At 38.0% G+C, this 20,687-nt stretch overlaps 1 protein-coding gene, 1 long non-coding RNA gene and 1 other non-coding gene across 4 annotated transcripts in view; all 3 read right to left on the bottom strand.

Annotated features, from left to right (window-relative positions):
* Window positions 1-350: 350 nt before the first annotated feature.
* On the bottom strand, window positions 351-751 carry LOC109199923 (uncharacterized). The gene is made up of 3 exons (XR_002060187.1): window positions 708-751; window positions 553-572; window positions 351-462 (listed from the first exon to the last, which is right to left on the bottom strand). It is a non-coding gene; the product is annotated as an uncharacterized LOC109199923 (long non-coding RNA).
* Window positions 752-1,740: 989 nt separating this feature from the next.
* Window positions 1,741-20,687, bottom strand: part of LOC109199921 (uncharacterized) — a 110,472-nt gene continuing 91,525 nt past the window's right edge. Inside the window, exons 1-5 of one of the 2 annotated variants that reach the window (XM_019355270.2) lie at window positions 6,450-6,480; window positions 4,798-4,839; window positions 3,897-3,952; window positions 3,421-3,801; window positions 3,159-3,324 (exon numbers count right to left, since the gene is read on the bottom strand). In XM_019355270.2, coding sequence (XP_019210815.1) covers window positions 3,443-3,801; window positions 3,897-3,952; window positions 4,798-4,823 — 441 coding nt within the window. In that variant the 5' untranslated portion in view covers window positions 4,824-4,839; window positions 6,450-6,480 and the 3' untranslated portion in view covers window positions 3,159-3,324; window positions 3,421-3,442. Of the gene's footprint in view, window positions 2,905-3,158; window positions 3,325-3,420; window positions 3,802-3,896; window positions 3,953-4,797; window positions 4,840-6,449; window positions 6,481-20,687 lie in introns of those variants that run through there. The other variant, XM_019355269.2, reaches the window with a different exon arrangement.
* trnah-gug (transfer RNA histidin (anticodon GUG)) lies at window positions 11,114-11,185 on the bottom strand. The gene has a single exon. It is a non-coding gene; the product is annotated as a tRNA-His (tRNA).

Below are 20,687 nucleotides of genomic sequence, written 5' to 3'. Positions count from 1 at the left end.
TTAATTTATACATGAAGTTTGAGTGAAAATGTATCATTACTGAATGAAAGTAGCAGTCATATTTTCTTACCATGTCAAGCACACAGGAGAACGGACTCCGCCTGGGCAGATGAGTGGAATAGAGTTCAAAAGGCCTTCGATATTCTTGCCTTAAGTTTTGAAAGAGCTCCGTATCAGGGATGAGGTCTTCTGGAGAAACTGATGTTTGCATGATATTTCCCAGAAAGAAGATGCTGTGGAGCATCTGTTTGTACAAAAAAATATCATTTTCCATGCTGTATAAAAACAGTGTGTTCAAATCACACTGACAGTACCATTCATTATGTCCCCATCAGATAAAGTACCTCATCAATCAATGCTGTAGTGTCTTGTTGAATCGTGGTCTTCAGTTTCAGCATTTCCTCAATCATTATCAAACTGTTCGTCTTAAAATTATGTGCTTCAGTGTCTTCATGTTCTATTCTAAAATGATGAACAACAGTTAATTAGTTTTTAGAATTAAATTAAAAAGTATAATGCTCTGATAAACTTTTAAGACCAGTTAATAGATACCTGTTGTTTTCCATAGAAGTCTAAAGCAATAAGAAAAAAACACAACACATTACCAAATTAAACATTTCAGTGATAACCAAAAAAGATATTTAAGATATTTGTTTTAATAAATAAAATAAAATAAAATTGAAAACTACATAAAAACAGAAACTCACCATTGTAAGTGCACAGTAAATGAAACTGGAAATGTAGCTCTCCCACTTTAGTCAAACTATTCCTGCCTACATATATACTTTGACGTGACACGTCACATTACATAGTTGCTCTGGGTGCATTCTTGTGCAACATGTGGCAGGGTAAACAAATGAATGCACACACAAATGTGCCAGTTGCTAAGCAGAGGAATTACTTTTATTTTGTGAAGAGAGCTTGAATGAATTACCATTTAAGGGCTCTGATCTTGCACAATAGAAGATTTGCATTTCAATTAAAAATTGTAATGCAGTGGCAAACTTTTCAAAAGTTGACTTCAGCGTTTGCCCACTATAGCAGTCTGAAACAACGAAAAACTAGACGATGCAATTGCTGAAAAAATTGTGGTGGGATTGTCTGTTGATCGCTGTTTGGAGGTAAACAAAATGGCTATAAAAGCTGAAGGGATGTAACAGTACTAACGGCAGTGATAACTGCAAAAAGTTCAAAAAATGTAATTAAAGTGTTTCATCTTAGAAATAATGTATTGTGGCGAGCTCAGACAAGGAGGAGACAGAGGTGTCGTTTGGTCTTGCTTCCCGCGAGTTAGCCCGGGAGCACAGCCGTTTATTAGCGTTCAACAGAAACACAGCAACAACAAAAAGCCGCTCTCTCCACCCAGAAACACACAGTCGCAGAGAGAGAGCGTCACCTGTAACCATGGCAACATAACCTGCCACCTGGAACAACACAACATAGCAGTCCAACCCCAAACAACCCTGACCCGCTACAGTATGCTTGGGGCGATCGTGGTTCAAAGAGTTGAACCACGGCAACCTTCCGTCTTGTAACCGGAAGGTTGCCGGTTCGAGCCCCAGCTCGGACAGTCTCGGTTGTTGTGTCCTTGGGCAAGACACTTCACCTACCACCTACTGGTGATGGCCAGAGGGGCCGACGGCGCAATATGGCAGCTTCGCTTCTGTCAGTCTGCCCCAGGGCGGCTGTCGCTACAACTGTAGCTTACCTCCACCAGTGAGTGAATGAATAGTGGAATTGTAAAGTGCTTTGAGGGCCCTGAAAAGCGTTATATAAATGCAATCCATTATTATTATAAATTCCTATAACACATTGATAGCTTATATTGTACAATTTACAACATGTGATGTATATTGGTCTTCCATCATAATAATGAGGGCCTTAAATTTGAAAATCTGACACATCAACAGTCCCTGCTGTTAATCAGCTGTTGTCTGGTGTCCATTAGTATGTGTGTGAGAGAGAGGCAAACAGAAGCAATTTTAAATTGTGATTGTCAGCTTTAGTACTTCATGCTATGATAAATAGGCTCCCAATTTTAGTATGACACAAACTGACTGAAAAAAATAATAAAATCTTTTGTTTCCCGTGCTAAAATCAGTGTCAATACTCAAAATCACATGACAGTCAGGGACACTGACAAAGAAATAGATATGTTTTCAAATCAAAGATTTATTTTTCAGGTAAATGGTTGAATCTGGTTACAGAACCAAGCTTGAAATGAACAAATTTTCAGTTTAGCTAAACCACCATTAAGCGCATCCACCCGATTTAATTTTTTGTTTATACAGAACCTTTCCAGTTGCTGCTGCTTGTTGTCTGATTTCTGTTATTTGCCTTAGCAAATGCAAATTAAACCCTCACAAAGGTTAAAACAACAAACATAACTTGTACAGTTTTTTATGCAAAAACAAAATTATACTATGGAGTCCTCCATTCACCTAGGTCAGCTTAGCACAAAGAGCAGAAGTCACCAATACAGAACCTTGTGGTACACATTAAGCAAAAGAAGTGGAAAAGGACTTACACTCTAAAAAATGTATGCAAAAATTACTGTAAATAACTGTGAAATTTCAACTGTAAATGACCATCAAAAAGAGTAAATAATTATAATGTGTATGCTAAATTACTGCAAATTGACAAATGATAAATTGCCTTTATTTTTACACTGCTAATGTGCTGAAAATATGCTAATTTACAGTAATACGGCGCATTATCTTCGAAAACAACATAAAAAATTTGTAACATTATTTACAATTAATCACCCTACAATTTGACTGCTCTGGAATCCACACAGTCTTTGCAGACTACTACGGATCAGACATCCTATCAATATGCAATCGATTATATAACTCTAAGTATTAATAAGTATATGTTTCTAAGCATAAATGACAATCCAACAATCAAGTCAAGTTCAAGTCAAGTTGGCTTTATTGTCACTTCAACCATATACAGTTTGTACACAGTGAAGCGAAACAACGTTCCTCCAGGACCAAGGTGCTACATGCAACATAAATTAACAGAAAAACACTAAACTAGCTAACTAGAGACAGGACAGACTGACCTAACATAAATTACAACATAAATTAACAAAAAACAAAAACTAACTATCTAACTAAAACTAACTATCTAACTAGGTATAACTCTGGTATAACAATATAACTCTGACCACAACAACTTTTAAAAACTTTCAAGCTTCTGCTTTCTGCTGTGTTTCAGATATTCCAGGATGCTGGATTTCCTTTCTGCCACCAGCTTCTTATACTCTTCATCCAACATCTTCCCCAAATAGCTCTTGCTCGTGTCTGCCCGATTCTCCCTGGGCTACACACAACAGACAATAACATAATTCACTGACAGTGTTTACATATGATCATTTTTATTAACAAACAAGTCCAGTAAACAAATGTAACTTCTCACCATGTCTTTGAAGGCCTCTCCCCTAATAGGCCGTGGAGCCTGGATACTCCATTCCCTCATCACGTAACTGCTTCATGCTTGAAGCCACCAGATGCAGCTCCTCTTCATCATAGGCATAGACCTGTTGGTCCTCACAGGTCATCAGAACGAGCTGCTCACAGGGGTATGAGATGCCCTCGACCACACCAATAACCTGCATGGTTACAACCTTTGGAAGGTAGAATTTCCCCCAGCCGTTCACCACAAGAAAATTATCTTTGTAAACGGTGTCCTCAAGCCCTGCTTTCCTCAATGTGGCACCAGCCGGCTTCTTTAAGGGGAAACACTCACCTTTATTTGCAGATACAATCTGTGAAACACCTCCTGGGGAGTCGTCCTCACCTGCAACATATGGCGAACACATGCAGTTTCTTTAAAGATGGAAAATGATTATTTCAGCTTTCTTTTTACATGAGACAGAAATGATTGTACTGTACCTTTTTCTCTTTTGACAGGTGGGACATGAGACACAACAGGGAGGTTATGTTTCAACCTGAAATACAGAAGAGATTTTGATTGTTATAAAGTTTATAAGAACATTTTTCCTTTTATAATCCATTGTCATTGTTTCTCTCGTGCTCCTGTAACCCCAGTCAGTCAGCATCACTGTATGGAGCTTAATGCCAGTAATTACTGTTATGTCTATTCTCCTGAAGTCATAGCATCACAGTAATTTGTTTTGTATGTTCAGAAGCTTTGTGCTTGGGATATAAGTTGCCATTTCTGCACTGAACATCTACAATCCTGAGTCCGTACATCCTGTGAGTGTTTGGTTCAAGGCTTCAGTCTACAGTCAGAGTCGGGTCCTCATCCTCAGCCACAACAGTGGTTGTTACTGTCTGTCAATGTTACTGAATGATTTAAGTATATTGCCTAGAAGTATTTGTTTCATTTCACTCCTGTGCATCTCTTCTCCCTCTGTGTGAAAGGCGGTCTTCAATAAGAGGTTGTGTGGTCAGTCTACAGATGTGCTCCATATTCCTTGATTCAATCGGAAATTTCACTTTTCAGTTAATCCAGCTCATTACAGGTTATGTCCATGATGCTTGGATTTCATATCACACTCATGCTAATTTACAATCAACAATAATTATTTGTATTTTTTCGTTGTTTTGTTTAAACATCATAAACTCCAGTTTACTTGTGCTGCAGATCAAGTACCATAAGTACACATCTCTAATCCTCAGTACATAAATAAATCCACAAGTCAGAAAAATTACATGACACCATACTCATAACAAAACACAAAAACCTCACAGCTGGAAACATAAACAGAGCTGAAGTTTAATCTGACAAATCAGGTGTGTACAGTCTAAATATCAGAAAAGTGCTTCTTACCTGTGAGGCATTACAGATGCAGCCATTCTGATTTTCTGTCACCTAAAAGATTAAATTACATCATTAAAAGCAGTGGTGGATAAATATTTGAAAACTTTATTGGTTCACTAAGACCACAGTGGAATAATATAACAAGCTTTTCTGCCTATTTATATCACTGAAAAACTTTCAGCCAATCAAATAGGGTTACTTTTCTGTTGTTTGCATCTATGTAGCTTTGCGTCTCCAATAGAAACACAATCACACACAAAAAACAAGCAAAGACTAAAATGTAAACCATCAAGACAACTGAGCTTAAAGGTGGGAACTGCAAATGTCCAACAGAACAACAAAGTAAAATAAATCCCAAATCAAGTCCCAAAATAATAATTACATAGGCTGCAACAATGGAACCCATATTCCCATAAAACGTCCCTCCACCCCAGATGTTGAGGAACAGGAAATAGCAAGAACTGGTTTTCCAGTCATTTCCAAGATCTATACATGCTCCCGGATTTTTTTAAACTCATCATTGTCTGCTCAGTTTGAGAGAGGAGATCATAATAGATTATTGCTTGGTGACAGTGGGATTTTTTTGTTTACACCATACTTCCACCTAATTAAAACCTGTGTGCACTTTGGGTCTGGTGGAGCGCATGTTTGCGGCAGAGATAAAACTGGCCACACCTGCAAGTGCCAGCAGCCGGTGTGGAAACCTGTGGCGAGGGGAAGCAGAGCTGAGCCGCAGGCTGATTGACGATGTGGACGCTTCTTATTATGAAGACAGAAATAACAGAGGGTGCACTAAACTAAACGGTCATGTTTTTCTAGTTTTACATGGGTTTACTTTCATATTAGAGCCAGTTTTTATTAAATCTTTTCTGCACAGTATTTTAAAAAATATGCATGTATATATAATAAGTAAGTCTACATAAAATATATTTTAAAACATTTTAGTAAAATCTAAATGTAATAAATCTGAATCGTTTTTACATTTTTGTGTGCCACCTGTACACATGATTTCTGTTGCGCATATTCTGAAATGTCAAATGAACAATAAGAACCAAAGTGTAGCTTCTGTTTTCCAGTTCAATCTCGCATGTGACGACTTAAATAGCAAAAACAAACGCTGAGTGTTTACAAAAGTAAAGAAAAAACTCTAGCTCTTGATTTTCATAGAAGAAATGTATCCAATAGTTTTTACACGAGCAGCCAAAACGAATTTGAAATAAAGGCATAATTAAATAAAACCCTTGCTCACTACTGTTTAACAAACAAGTAAAAGTTGCTGGTTACCACAGCCGAAGAATCATCTTTCAAATTGTTTTTTAACATATTTATGATACCATAAAGATTCACAACCAAAGTCCCGCGTGTGCACTGCTCAGAAAAGACAACTTTAGTTCAGGTAAGTCAACATCAACATCATCAACAACAGGGCTCAGCTCTCACCATGTGTCTCCCACTTTTCTTACAAATTTTAACATTTGTAAGAGTTAAAAATATGCGTTTGACCTCAATTGATCTTCGGCACAAAGTGTTTGCAAAGTTATACAGGACACGAGCGTCATTATTGTTGTTACAAATAGGTAATAGAAATCTGAAAGCAAAAATTTCGTGATCAAAATAATTATTTACTCAAGTTTATCAAATAAATAAAAGACAATAGTTACCACCACAGGCTTGGCAGTCGTCTTGGAAAATGATACCTAAGCCTACTGTGCTGCTTTTATTCACTGCAGCTACTCCCAGTTAGACAACCTTCATCAGTGTTTGTATATACAGAGCCAGTATAATAAATAAATATGTAGCACAATCAGTATAAAATCCAGAAAGCTACAAAACATGGGGTGGTTCATTTACAAACACAAGTCTAACTTAAGTTTCACTCTTTTTTGTTAGAAAAAATCTAATTGTTACACACTTAAATTTACAAAGAAATGTTAGAAATCTGTACTGTCATGAACAAAAATGTAAACCTAATGCTTCATGATTTGTTAGTTTAACCCTCTGAGGTCCAAAATATAATTGACTGTTTTGGACCACTTTTGATTTTACATTTGTATTTCACCTTCAAATTGTTTTATTTTATTATTTTCACCTTGCCTTGCTTGGTATCATTCTTTTCAGCTCAACCTCATCACATAAAAACATAAAATCCTAGTAGTAGGGAAAGTTTGTTACTGTAATAACAACAGACATGTTTAGTAAATTATATTCAAAATGTAAATTGTAAATTCTTAAAACTTATGCACAAATTTTGTAAACAGACTTATATACAACTATTTATCTAAAAATGCAGCCAATGTATATGCCTTTTTGTGTTGGTTTGTTTGTACACCCATTTAAAAATACTATGATAACTAAAATGAGAGAACAATCTGCTGTCAAAAGGGAGAAAAGATGGGTGAGCCGAGGCCTCGGGAGGGTAGCCAAGCTAGTGTTCAAGAAAGTGAGAAGGACAATCCAACCATCTGAGCGATCTGGAGGTGAGTGACGGGCAGGAGTGCAGGTAGATGTGGGCAGGAGCCTCTGCTCATGTTAGGCAGACAGAGTGCTGAAGTGTTGCTGCCCTCTGCTGGACTGTGCTGCGTTTTATTAAAAAGCCTAAAATTAAGATACCCATGTAATCCCTACATACTATTAAAGTAAAGGTGCGTCAAGATTGAAACATGCTTCTACTGATGCTGTAACAGTTTCCTCCTGTGAAAAGAACAACTCAGTCTCCAGATGAGAATACGTTTGACTCTCTCTGATCATGCCCACTCTCACTTTCCATCAGGGTCTTTATTAAATCAGTCACCTCCATCACTAACCCACAACCACCAAGTATCCACCTGGTTATAATAAAATATCTTTTAATTGTGGAGGGAAAGTTTATTTTTCATGGCTTTCATGGATGAAAGGTTTTCTCTTTTCCTTGTTTCCCACATATTTTTTACACAATTCCTCAGTGGTTATGACCGATGCATATTCGGTTCTTTCCTCAAGAGCGACTCTTTTTGCCAACTGATCTTCATCCGCACTGCCATGAACACAAACATGCAAACATTGGAAGCCAACCAAAAACCACCTTTATGAATAAACGGACCAAAGCTATTTGTAAAAATGAGGTCTGACATGAATGTAACTTCCTTTATTGTTGTCATTACTGTTGCTGAGTCACTGCATGTGTCCGAGTAGTCATGCTTATTGTTCTCCACCTAACACATCTCTTCTGTAAATACTGATATATTGTCAGAAATTCTGCATGCCTTTTTATTCATAAATAATTACCCCAAATTCCACGTTTCCATAAATCTATCAGTACTTCTCATTGTGATTGATTTCCATCTGTTAAAATAATTCAAAATGTGTATCGCTACTGGCTTCTGGATCTGAAGGTAACTGTTCAACAGACAGGAAGAGATTACAGCGCATTACACTGAATAACAGTCATTTCTTTTAGTTCCCATTTCATTCACCATTTCAAACCAAGCTTGTAACATTAAAAAATCAAAAACAGAGTAACAAAGTAAAACTAAGCCCCGCTACTCTACTCTTGAACAATATCGTTTTTCCCCTCCCAAGTAGTGAGTGAGTTGCTGATCTGTATAAAACCATACATCCACTGTCGGTAATATTTTTGGTCTTTGCTTGTTATATCATCATGATTCACTCTGTTTACCCTGAATGCTACATCTGCCTCACACCAAACAACATCAGCATTTTTTTTTACACTTTTTCTAGTTTCCACTTCTTGATGTTCTTTTTTCTAAACATATTCTGACATTTTTAAGATTTCTGTAAGGGAACATATGAAACGGTTAAAAACTATGCTGGTCTTTCAACTACAAGGTTTCTTACGACAACATCAGTCAAGACAGGAGTGTTGCAAGGATCTTAAAACATTGAGGGTTTAGCCCAGTCCCGAAATCTTTTGGATTTTCACTTTATTATTTTTACAGAGAAAATAATCTAAAATGTCATACATTATGCCTTATCTCAAGGTTGAAGTCAGAAAATGATACTAAAATAAACAATCAGTGCAATTTGATTAGCTCTTGTTGGTTCCTATTTTTTATTTTAAACAGAAGGAATCAAATGAAGACTTTCCTTTGTGCAAGTGAGCTCTGACATTTTTAACTTTGAATCTAAACACTATAAAGTACTGATAGACTACTACTCAAAATTTATTTACATGGATGAACTGAAAGACCACCGCAGTCATAGTGTGATTGAACGACTGAAAGCCCAGTTTAGTAGACATGGCATCCCGTGGGCAGATGGTCCACAGTACACTGCAGAAGAGTTCAAAAGCTTTTGTGAGAAATATGATATCTCACATCAAACTTCATCACCTCACACTACTCACGCTAATGGAGAAGCTCAGACGGTGAAGAAACTGTGGAACAAAACAGTAGACAATCATTTAGCGTTGCTGGATTACTGTACCCCCCCCCCTCAAATCAGTTGCTTTGTCACCTGCTCATCCACTGATGGGTAGGATACCGAGAAACAAGTTGTCTGCAGCTAAAAAGCTTCTTGTCCCAAAAGCATATGACACTGACAAGGTCAACCAGCTGCTGGGTAAGTCTACTAAAAGTTAGCATACTGTGGGTGCATGAATCAAAGCTCTGTTTCTGCTAGGGCTACACCTCCCTTTATTTACCTACATTTGCACCAATCCAGAGTCCAGTGGCTGACACTACAACAGATACATGTATACTTTGGAAGCATCTGTCAATCTGTCCGATCACAGCATATTTAATAGCCCAACATCCAGACTGTAACTGGCAGTGAAAAGCACAACATGTTTGTAGTTCCAATGTTGATAAAACCTAAACATGTCAAACTTAAAATGTGCAATCCTGCTTAGTGGGTTTAAAATGGACTCATGTGGTTTGGAGGTGATTGACTACATGGATTTTCAGCCTGCAGCTGACCAGCCGTGATCGTATCAATACAGCAGACAAAGTGGAACAAGTATCCATGAGGGTGAAATGGTGGTTTTCCTGTCTGAAATCTAAAAAAGTATGACCATAAAGTTTTCAAAAGGAAGGTACTATCATCAGAATAATGATGAGAGTTTCAATCATTGTTCAATTACACACGTTTCATAAGGAGTTGGAGCAGGTGGACAATCAGTCAATCAGTGCCACCTAAAGGCAGCAACTGACAAGTAATTCACCACAGTATTTACATGATCATATCTTACCACAAGAGGTCAGTAAAGGGATTTAAAAAAAAGTAAAGTCGAATTTGTTCCCAGAACTTAAAAATGTTTTGGAAACTTGTTGCCTCAAAAAAAAAACAAAAAAAAAAAACCCAGTACTGAGTACTCACTCTACATCCTGACTCAGGACGTAGAGTGAGAAGAGAACAAAAGATTAAAAATGAAAACACACACAAACAAAGAACTCGTCACCACTTAAGTTGTTAAGCTCCCCTATTTGAAACCACAACCTTTTATTTTTTGGCTGTTATGTCTTTGTTGGAAATCTTCTGTTTAATCACATTTGTTTAAATTCAGTCTTTTTTTACTGTTACATGTCATCTATACTCTGATGGATTTTGCACCCTTTCAACAACTTTGACCAGACTTTGTGTGTGTACATTTTTATTCACAAAGTGTTCGTCCTTAACACGGTGCTGATCTCAGCTACCAGAAAGTCTTATCTGAAGCTGCTGTTTCATCATTAAATCTCAGGATCACCCTGTGTTTTTCCCCAAGCTGTTAAATAAAGAATCAAAGAAATCCTGACTGTGTCCTTTCCTTTGTGTTTGCTCATACTCATATTCAGATCTTTACATGTTTTTGTTAAAAAGCTAAATGCTTGTGCTCCTGCAGTATAACAATATATTTACTGGAGCACTTTTTGTTCCAGTAAATATATTGTTATACTGCAGGAGCATCACAACCATTTAACAATGAAACATTCCCAGCTTAGTTTGTAGTGCCACCTTTTCTGTAGGAACACATGATGTAAAAATGTCCTTGTTCCAGCGTTGATGAATCATATCAAGAAGTCAAAGCCTTTATGCCTTAGACTTTATGGAAGCAGCTTTTTTTTATCGTAATTTCTGAACTCTTGTGCTGCTTTTCCCTAATTCAGAAAGCTGTTGTACAAATAACAAAATAAATAGTGCACAGCATGCGGTTACTTTTTGTTACCGACTGATCACCGGTTACAAGTTGACTTCTTAAATTAACCTGTTTTCATTAATATTTCAAACGTCATCTATCAGTTTTTGTCTCATCTCTCGTGCAGATTTCAGACAGGAGAATCACCATTTCAGCCTCATGTATTCTTGTTCCACTTTACCTGCTGTATTTGCTTTAAAAGCTTCACTTCAATGCCGTGACCCGGATTCGAACCGGGGTTGCTGCGGCCACAACGCAGAGTACTAACCACTATACAATCACAGCTGGTCAGCTACGAGCTGAACGTCCATGTAGTCAATCACCTCCAATCCAGAGGAGTCCATTTTAAACCCAATTAGCAGGACCGTACATTTTAAGATTCACACGTTGAGGTTGTATCAACAATCGAACTACAAACATGTGTGCTTTTCACTGCCAGTTACAGTCTGGATGTTGGACTTTTTCTTATTCCACTGTAAAAGCCTGGAGTCTGTGTGTAACAGCTGACCCGTACAATGTGCAGAAGAATACCGAAATGTATTTACGGTCAGACCACGAGACGTCCCAGTGTTAATGCAGATACTGTTACTGTGCCACGTGCGTAAATGAGTGCATCATTGACACAGATTTGAGGATCTATATGAAGAAGAAAAAGCACAATACAGACTCTAAGTGCAACGAAAAGTCCAGCTCCCTGTGTTCTGCACTGCAGTTTCTGCTCTGTTCAGCAGCTTCTTCTTTGTGCAGATACTCCAGTCTGGAAAGTTGAGGAGATCTTTTGGAGAGAATCCTGCTGACAGAAGGGATTAGTGTACTCACCCGTGTCACCTGATCTCTGACATCATCGCAAGGAGACCCCTGCATTGAGCATTTACACTGATGTATGATAAATAAAGATGTGGACTTTTACACCAGAGTTGTGTCTTTCAGTCCACCTGCTCCCACTGCTTATGAAACATATGAGTAATTTAAAAATGACTGAAACTCTAATCATTATTCTGATAGTACAAAGACAACAGATATTCAGAATGAAATCTGTATTTTCTTTTGAAAACTTTATGCTCATTCTTTTACCACCATGCTGTATCACCTGTTCTTTGATCACTGTAAGCTTTCAGAAACTGAGGAAACCACTGACAAAGGTATCAGTTTAAAAGGTATACTTTGCCTCGTTCTCCAGTTATGGGATAAAAACATTTTCAGAAAACTTGACCTCTGACTTTTACCTTGAGGTTGAGGAAAATCATAATTACTTCTTTCTTGAGTTATCACATTCACAAGATTTACAGAAACCTAAAAATTGCTCCAGTAAATATATTGTTATTCTACAGGAGCATCACAAGCATTTAAGTTTTTGAGAAAAACATGTCAAATTGTGAATATGAGTATGAGCAAACAGAAAGGAGATGATAGTGGACATGAACAAGAAGAAGAGGCCTCACCAGCCGCTGTTTATCCAGGAGAGTGAAGTGGAGAGGGTGAGCAGCTTTTGGCACCTGGGCGTTCACATCAGTGAGGACCTCACTTGGACACTGAACACCACACAGCTGGTCAAGAAGGCTTAGCAGTGGCTGTATTTCCTGAGGAGGCTCAGGAAATTTGGTATGTCGGCCAAGATCCTCAGCAGCTTTTACAGCTGCACTGTGGAGAGCACATTGACCAGCCGCATCACTGCATGGTACGGCAGAACTACTGCTATGGATCGCAAACGCCTGCAGAGAGTGATAACAACTGCGGAGAAGATCATCAGGACTCTGCTGCCCTCTCTGCAGAGCATCTACCATCGCAGAGTCCAGAGGAGAGCTGCCTCCACCCACAAAGACGCCACACACCCTCAACACGGACGGTTCACACTTCTGCCCTCGAGACGAAGGTTTAGAAGTGTGAAATCCAGAACGTCCCGACTCAACAACTCCTTCAGCCCCACTGCTATCAGACTCCTGAACAGCTGACGTAACTCAACTGCAATTTGCACATCAGGACACTTTGCACACTAAGTTCATTTTGTACATTAAGCTCATTTGTACATCCATCTGCATTGACATCTGCATACCTCACTTGTCTACACTTATTTTTGTACTTATGTTCTTTTTTATCTGTCATTATTTTTATCCTTATTTTTTGTCTTTATTTATCTTAATATTTTGTCTTATTTTTATCCTTATTTATCTTGTTCCATTAACCCTTATCTAACTTGGCATTTGCGTATGGACAGGAAAGTGCTGAATGCATCCCACACTATATAGGAGATACGGCACAAGATTGATTGGCTGTAGACCATTGCCAATCAGCACGCAGAACACAATGCGCTGTTAAAAAACAAAAAACCCCAAAAGAAAACAAAAACAAAATAATCTTGCAAAATTGCACACATAAATTTTTCAACTGCATTATAGCGAGGAACCACTGTATATCCAGAGAACTCTGGTTTTAGCTCCAGACAGCTAAAATTGATTGACTTTGGACTCCTGTAGGCAAGATGGTCAATATCTTTGAACTGGAAGAAAATGGATGTACCCTCAAGTCATATGTGGGTGAAGGAGATGGCATCATGTATTGTATTGGAATGGCATTCTTATACTGTCAAAGAAAAGGGAGTAGATTTTGAAGAAATATGGTTACCTTTAACTGAGTTTCTAAAACATTAGGGAATTAATTTATAAAAAGATACTTTGTGCCGAGTTGTGTTTTTTTTCTCTTCTATTTTGTTTTACTTTTTTTAGCTTTTTTTCTTTCTCATCTTTTTTTGTTTTATGCGTGCTGTGCATTTGTTTTATTTTAATTTTTAACTTTTTTTTGTTTATTTTGGGGACTATGTTGTTTAATGTTAATCTTATGTTGTTAAATGTACTATTATTATTTTCATGTTTTGTAATATAAAACAACTTTTTTTAAAAATAGTACTTGAGAATTAAAAGAGTTGCAAGACTTTACTTTGTAACAATAAATCATAGAAAGTACTAGCCAAGCCTTAGAAAAGAGCTTAGCTCAGCTATACTGCTAGTGCAGTTAGTAGTCCTGTGATTTGTGCTGTGACTTGGCTTTAGTAATATAAACATCACTATATATCCTGGAGGGTAAAATTCTTGCTTTTTATTCACCATTCAATGCCTTTAGGATTTTCATTTATACGCTTATGAGGACATAAACAGGTCTTGGATTAATTGCTTTTTTTATGCTAATGCTAATACTGCAGGCTGATGTTTTGGTTGGTAAGGTTCATCATGAATCAGGTCATCTCTCCTCGTAATAATGCAAACTAACAAACAAGTTGTAAAACAAAGTCAAAGATCATTTATATAAACCTTGCATCATTTTATGGATGAACAAATTACATTTACCCAAAGATAACTTTTATACCGGCAGTTCAAGATGATTTTATCAAATAAATAGATAAACTAAATTGGAAACACTGTAAAAATACCTTTTATGCTTTGATCTGCCTTTAGTGTCCTATTTGGCAGGTTTTGTACAAGCACGAGGACCAGGCAGCTTTGAAGTTTCTGGAGAAAACAAAGACATCAATAAGCCTGCCGCTGCCAAAAGACAATGGTTATATTGTGTTGGAGATTTTGTCAAGGAGCAAGGGCGGGAACGGGCCAGCACATAAGATTATTGTGTCACGGGATTGAAGTGACAAATTTGGAAACAAACTAGATATATAAAAATAGGAAAATAGTTAATTAGTTAAATAAATGTACAAATATTGAAAGGGAAAAACATTTTTTACTGCCTGGCTGTGTTTAATTAAGTCAGATTAGCTACGTCTATTAGCAGCCATTTCAACAAACTTGAGTGACCTGGTTTAACCAGTGGCAATACATGCCTGTAACACCAGTTTTAGAGTCGGCTTGCTTCAGATCACGAGGTGTTCCTTTCCTTCTCTGTACTTTTTTCCATCCCATCATTCTGGTACAAGTTGAACTGATATTTGAATCAGTTCAAGATTCTTTTCAAAACTGTATAAGCTTTGTTAGTTATGACAAAGTGTAGTCTAGTCGTCTCCTTCTTGAGGGTAACCAGTTATTTGGATTTTGTTGTAAACCCCCTTTATTTCCATTTGTGGAGGCATTTCTTGATTTTAGACCTCATCAGTAATATACTTACCTCCTCAAAAGTGTTCTTGACTTTGTTAAAGGTTATAGAGTTGTTTTTTAACTATAGAAATAACTGTCACTTTAGTTGTCTTCTGTGGTCTTTCGGGCCTTTCGATGTTGCTCAACTAGCCAATGCATTTCTATTTTTAAAGATTGTACCAGATTGTTGATTTGGTAAGTTTTTGCTATTACTCTTTTTGTTTTTTCAACCTAATGATAGCTTCCTTCACTTACACTTGAGCCTCATATTTCAAATAACATTAAAAAGATATAAAATATAAATAAAAGCTTTGACTTAACTTGATATATATCTGTCATGAAATAAAAAATGAACAGGCCTCATCTACCCATGAATGTTTATTGGTCAACTGTCCAGTTCTTTTGAAAACTGTTAAATTTGAGGACTGTGTATAAAAATATGTTACTACATTATATGATTTACAATCCACTCTAATGGTGTAGAGAGGCAAAAATAAAACAAAAAAACAAAACTGTATACTTTGTCCATGAAATTATGCAACTACCTGTGAATGACGAAGTGGAATGGATTGGCATTTATTTAAAGTGTTTCTATTTTTCGGGACCACTAAAAACCCTTTATACAAAATGTATTCGCCTTTTAAGACATATTTTTACAACACTTTTATGCACCATTCTGAGCATGTAAGCCGTTATCAACAAATAGTTTTACAGGCTGACATAAGAAAAGCAGCCCCTGTTTAGAGATTGAAGTCTGTCATTTATTCAAGGCCACGTTATCTCAGAGATAAGGTTATATATTTTTTCATTTTTGTATGTGTGTTATTGTTATTTTCACTTCCATAGCTGTAATAGTAGTGAAGTTCTGTTCTTGTAACTAAAGAAGTCAATCCTATATTAACATATGCAAAAACTGTAAATGATATGCTACATTTTAAAATTAAGTTGTTCCATATCCTTTCTGTTTGTCTTGTAGGTACTGGCATGATGGTGCAGAAGGATGTCTCCTCCACACTGTCCCGTCTCCCTGTTCACCTCTGGCTTGGCTCTCCTCATTTTTGTGTTGATGTCAGGCCTGTGATCTTGGCCAGTTTGAATACTTTGTTGTCAGTGGCTTGAAACTGTCATGTAGCATTGTGTGTGACAGGCAGGAGTTGGACCCAGATGCAGGACTTAAAACACAAAGGAACAAGTATGGGAGTCAGCTTTATTTTGCTGTATAAAAGCCAAATACTAAAATACAAGAAAACTAAGCCAAAATATAGAAACTAAAAACAAGGAACTAAAGCTCTAAATGAAGGAATGGGAAACAAGTGGGAAACACAGCTGGACCTAATCTCGCACAAGACCAAGGTACCAAAATACAATACAAAAGGTTAAATGTAATTTTTTTTTTTAAGTGTTAATCAACAGAGGGGCGATCGTGGCTCAAGAGTTGGGAGTTCGCCTTGTAATCGGAAGGTTGCCGGTTCGAGCCCCGGCTTGGACAGTCTCGGTCGTTGTGTCCTTGGGCAAGACACTTCACCCGTTGCCTACTGGTGGTGGTCAGAGGGCCCGATGGCGCCAGTGTCCGGCAGCCTCGCCACTGTCAGTGCGCCCCAGGGTGGCTGTGGCTACAATGTAGCTTGCCATCACCAGTGTGTGAATGGGTGGATGACTGGTTGTGTAAAGTGCTTTGGGGTCTTTAGGGACTAGTAAAGCGCTATACAAATACAGGCCATTTACCATTTCAACAGAGGGCTTGTTTAAACAGAAAAATATTTAACTACTTTTTTTTTTAAGGATTCCAGAGTCAGCCAAATATAGTTGTGGTGGTAGACTTCCACAGCCTTGGTGCCACAGACTAAAAGGCTCTGTTCCCTTTCAATTCAATTTCAATTTATTTATATAGCACTCTTCACAGGATAAAAACCACAAAGTACATCACAGTAATATAAAGACAGAAATACATAAAATACATCAAAAATCAAACATACAGCACAAATCTGATTAAAATCCAATCTAAATAAATGAGTCTTAAGCTGCTTTTTAAAAGAATAAATACATTTAAGCCAATGTAATGATGAAGGAAGGGAGAGCATTCCACAACCTGGGGGCACCATTCTAAAAGATCTATCACCAACAGCCTTTGATTAGATGATCTCAGGCTGCGAGAGGGAGCGTGGGGTTCTAAAAGATCAGAAATGTAGGCAGGGGCATCACAATTCAAAGCTTTAAAAGTCAGTACTAAGATTTTAAAATGAATTCTAAAATGTAATGGAAGCCAGTGTAATGAACGTAACACTGGTGTAATGTGCTCATTTTTGTGTGTCTTAGTTAAAAGCCTTGCAGCAGCATTCTGGACTAACTGTAGACGGTCAAGATTCCTTTTGCTCAAACAAAGAAAAAGACTGTTACAATAATCTAAGCGAGATGAAATAAAAGCATGAATAACCATTTCTAACTCAGATTTAGAAAACAAAGTTCGCAGTTTGGAGATGTTTCTTAGCTGAAAAAGAAAAACCTCTTTTTCATCTTCAGTCGCGTACGGGGAACAACCAACAAACTCTGTCTGTGAGCAGAGACAACGAGCAGCAGGGCATTTTGTAAGGAGCTGGGATAAATAATCTGGTGCTTGGCCATTTAGTGCTCTGTATGTTAAAATGAGAATTTTAAAACGAATTCTAAAATGTATTGAAAGCCAATGTGAAGAATATAAAATAGGAGTAATGTGAGCTTGCTTGCTAGAATGTGTTAATAGTCTGGCCACTGCATTTTGTATTGCTTGGAGGTGAGAAAGAGATGATTTGTCCAGGCCAGTAAATGGGGCATTACAATAATCTAAATGCAATGACACAAACGCATGAACAATTTTTCTTCAGTTCAGCTAAGGAGACCGTACATCGCAATTTATAAATGTTCCTTAAATGAAAGAAACAGGAACGAGACAGAGATTTTACATGTGAGTCAAGGCCCAGAGAAGAATCAAATATTACTCCAAGATTTCGAATGTTTGACTTTGCAGAAGGACAGAAAGAGGCAAAATCCGACTGATTTGAGAATGTAGTTCAGGAGGATCTATGATCATGGTCTCAGTCTTGTTCGTATTTAAAACAAGGTAATTGCTAGAAAGTCAATCAGAAACCTGAGTTGAGGCTTAAAGGACATATGCAGCTGAATGTCATTGGCATAGAAATGATAAAAAATGTTACTAAAAGATTGAATAATGCCAGCTAAAGGAAGCATGTAGAAAGAAAATAATATTGGATCAAAAACTGATCCCTGTGGAAGCCACAGATTAGGGCAGCAATGTTAGAGGTGAACCTGTCAGCGAGAGGTCCCGGGTTCAAATCCCGGACGAGCCCCCAAATGTTAAGGTTCAATGTTGAGAGAAGAATCCATAAATAACCACAGATCCGGTCCGGTGTGCAATTAGACAGTATTTTAATAAACACATGTGTGAGTCCGACCGCTGTGCAGATTTCAGCGTCGAACTGAACTTACAATCATTAGACAAGGTTTTATATGGGTACAATAACAAAGCCCCCCTCTTTTACAAAAATAGACAATAGTACAGCTTACGTCAATCCAAACCACAAAATGTTCCATGAACTTTAACATAGCTTTAAAGAACATTGTCTTCGGGTCGGTGCTTCCCCTCTTCGCTGTCGCTCGTCTGGTGCACTTCCTCTAAGTACGTCGGCACACATCTTCACTTCTGCCCTACCAAAATAGATCTACCATGGTGTGTATGTGTGTGTGCGTGCACGTGCGAGGCGCGTGCATGCTGTGTACTGCGTACGTGTCATGACCTCTCACTATTTGTCTGTCTGTACGTGCAGAGTTTGCATCTGCTTTCTGAACCTTAGTTGACCTCAACTTAAGCAACCAACCAGGCTAAGGCCATCCTGTGTGTAATGATCTTGACTTATATGTAAAATATATAACAACTGTTTCAGTCTACCACAACTACTTAAGGCTTAATCCGCAATACATGCATAATAAACACCCTGCTCTTAACTTGCACTCACTCTGCTTTCGGTTTCACTTCTGCAAAAGCATGTAACTTCCTGTCCCTGCAGTCAGCTTCTCCCCCACTGAAGACTTCAGTGTAAGAATATAAAAACATTCGAAAACCTTTAAATTATAGATTCAACTCCACAGTTTGAAGTGGTTATAACAACCTGTAATAAACATGTTAATATTTGATTATGATAACCCCTGTAATACAAATTATAACATAATGCCAGCACTTCAATAAATGCTTGGATGAAATGATAATTAATGCAATGATAAAGATGATGGTTATGAACAGTAACCCTAAAATAATTCCTATAATTCTACACCTAACAGAAAAGGTCTTATCTGATAAATAGGAAGAAAGCCAAAACCTTAAGCCTGTTAAGTAGGATTTTGTGGTCAAGGGTATCGAAGGCTTTGCTGAGATCAAGCAAAATGATCACAGAACAATTCCCTGCATCAGAAGCCATTAAATACATCACCCTTAAGAGACCGCACAGAGGAGGGCAATCAATCAGGCCTCCCTTGTTGGCAGCTAGAGGCCAATAAAAGGGTCTGGCAGGTCGGAAAAGGGGAGCGTAGCCGGATGCAGGAAAAGAGGACAAAGCCGTGGAGTAGCGTGGTGGCAGGCACAGGACGCAGCCAAAGGCAGTGAGAGCCATGGAGCAGCAATTGGCAGCACGGTGCGGCCGCAGGAGAGGAGAGAGGGGCCAGCTAAACGCTTAAGGCACAGAGCAGCAGCAGGTGGAGTCTGGAGCTCTGCCCTCACAGAGTAAGCCCTGATTGTTAAGATTCATAAGACGCCCCGGGAAATTAAGAATAGTGCCTACCGCTCCTCTCCTGTGCTTAGCGGCAACGGGAGCGGAGTGGCGGAGGAGACGACGCTGTCGGCCTGGCCCCTCTGGTGGACTTCGGTGGACTTTTAACGTCCTTAAAGTGTGGCAGAGTCCGATTGGGACTCTTGGTGACTGTATTTTGCTGACTGAGGACTATTGGGCATTTATTGTGAGTTTTATGGGGGGGGGGGTCAATTCTCTTCTCTTATCAGGGTATTTTTGTGCTGTAAATAAAGTGTATTTATTTTTATTTAACTATTTTAACTGGGTTTCCACGTCTTTCTGTTTCCATGATCATACCCTGCTGCTCTTCCCGTTTAGAAGGGTTTCCCTTCTAGCGTACATTGTGACACTTGTCTTGACAAGATCTGGACTGTGTGTCATGTTTGCATTCCACACTGGTACAAACAATTCCAGCACAGAAGCACACGCACACACCAAACCACAGGAAAGGGTCATAAGGTCAAGTATTAGAACCATTTAATTACTCAAAATGCATTTGATTAGACACGATGTTTGTAAGATTTTTAGGACAACTAAAATAACCTCAATTTTATCCCAAAAGAAGCAGGAAATTAGAAGTCATCCAGATTTTGATGTCTTTCAGATATTCCTGAAGTTTAACTAGTAGGTGTATGTCATCTGGCTTTATGGATAGATAAAGCTGGGTATCATTTCCATAGCATTGAAAATGTATGTATAATGTAAATAGAATTGGTCAAACCACAGCACCTTGTGGAACTCCACAATTAACTTAGTGTGTGAATAAGACTCTAAATTTACATGACCAAACTTTAGTCTGTTAGATATGTTTCAAACCTGGAAAGCACAATACCTTTAATACCTACAGCATGCTCTGATCTCTGTAATATAATA

Source organism: Oreochromis niloticus, unplaced genomic scaffold (assembly GCF_001858045.2).
Source record: "Oreochromis niloticus isolate F11D_XX unplaced genomic scaffold, O_niloticus_UMD_NMBU tig00002428_pilon, whole genome shotgun sequence".
NCBI lineage: Eukaryota > Metazoa > Chordata > Actinopteri > Cichliformes > Cichlidae > Oreochromis > Oreochromis niloticus.
The sequence above is the reverse complement of the archived record's forward strand: the minus strand, read 5'-3'. Positions and strand labels throughout refer to the sequence as shown.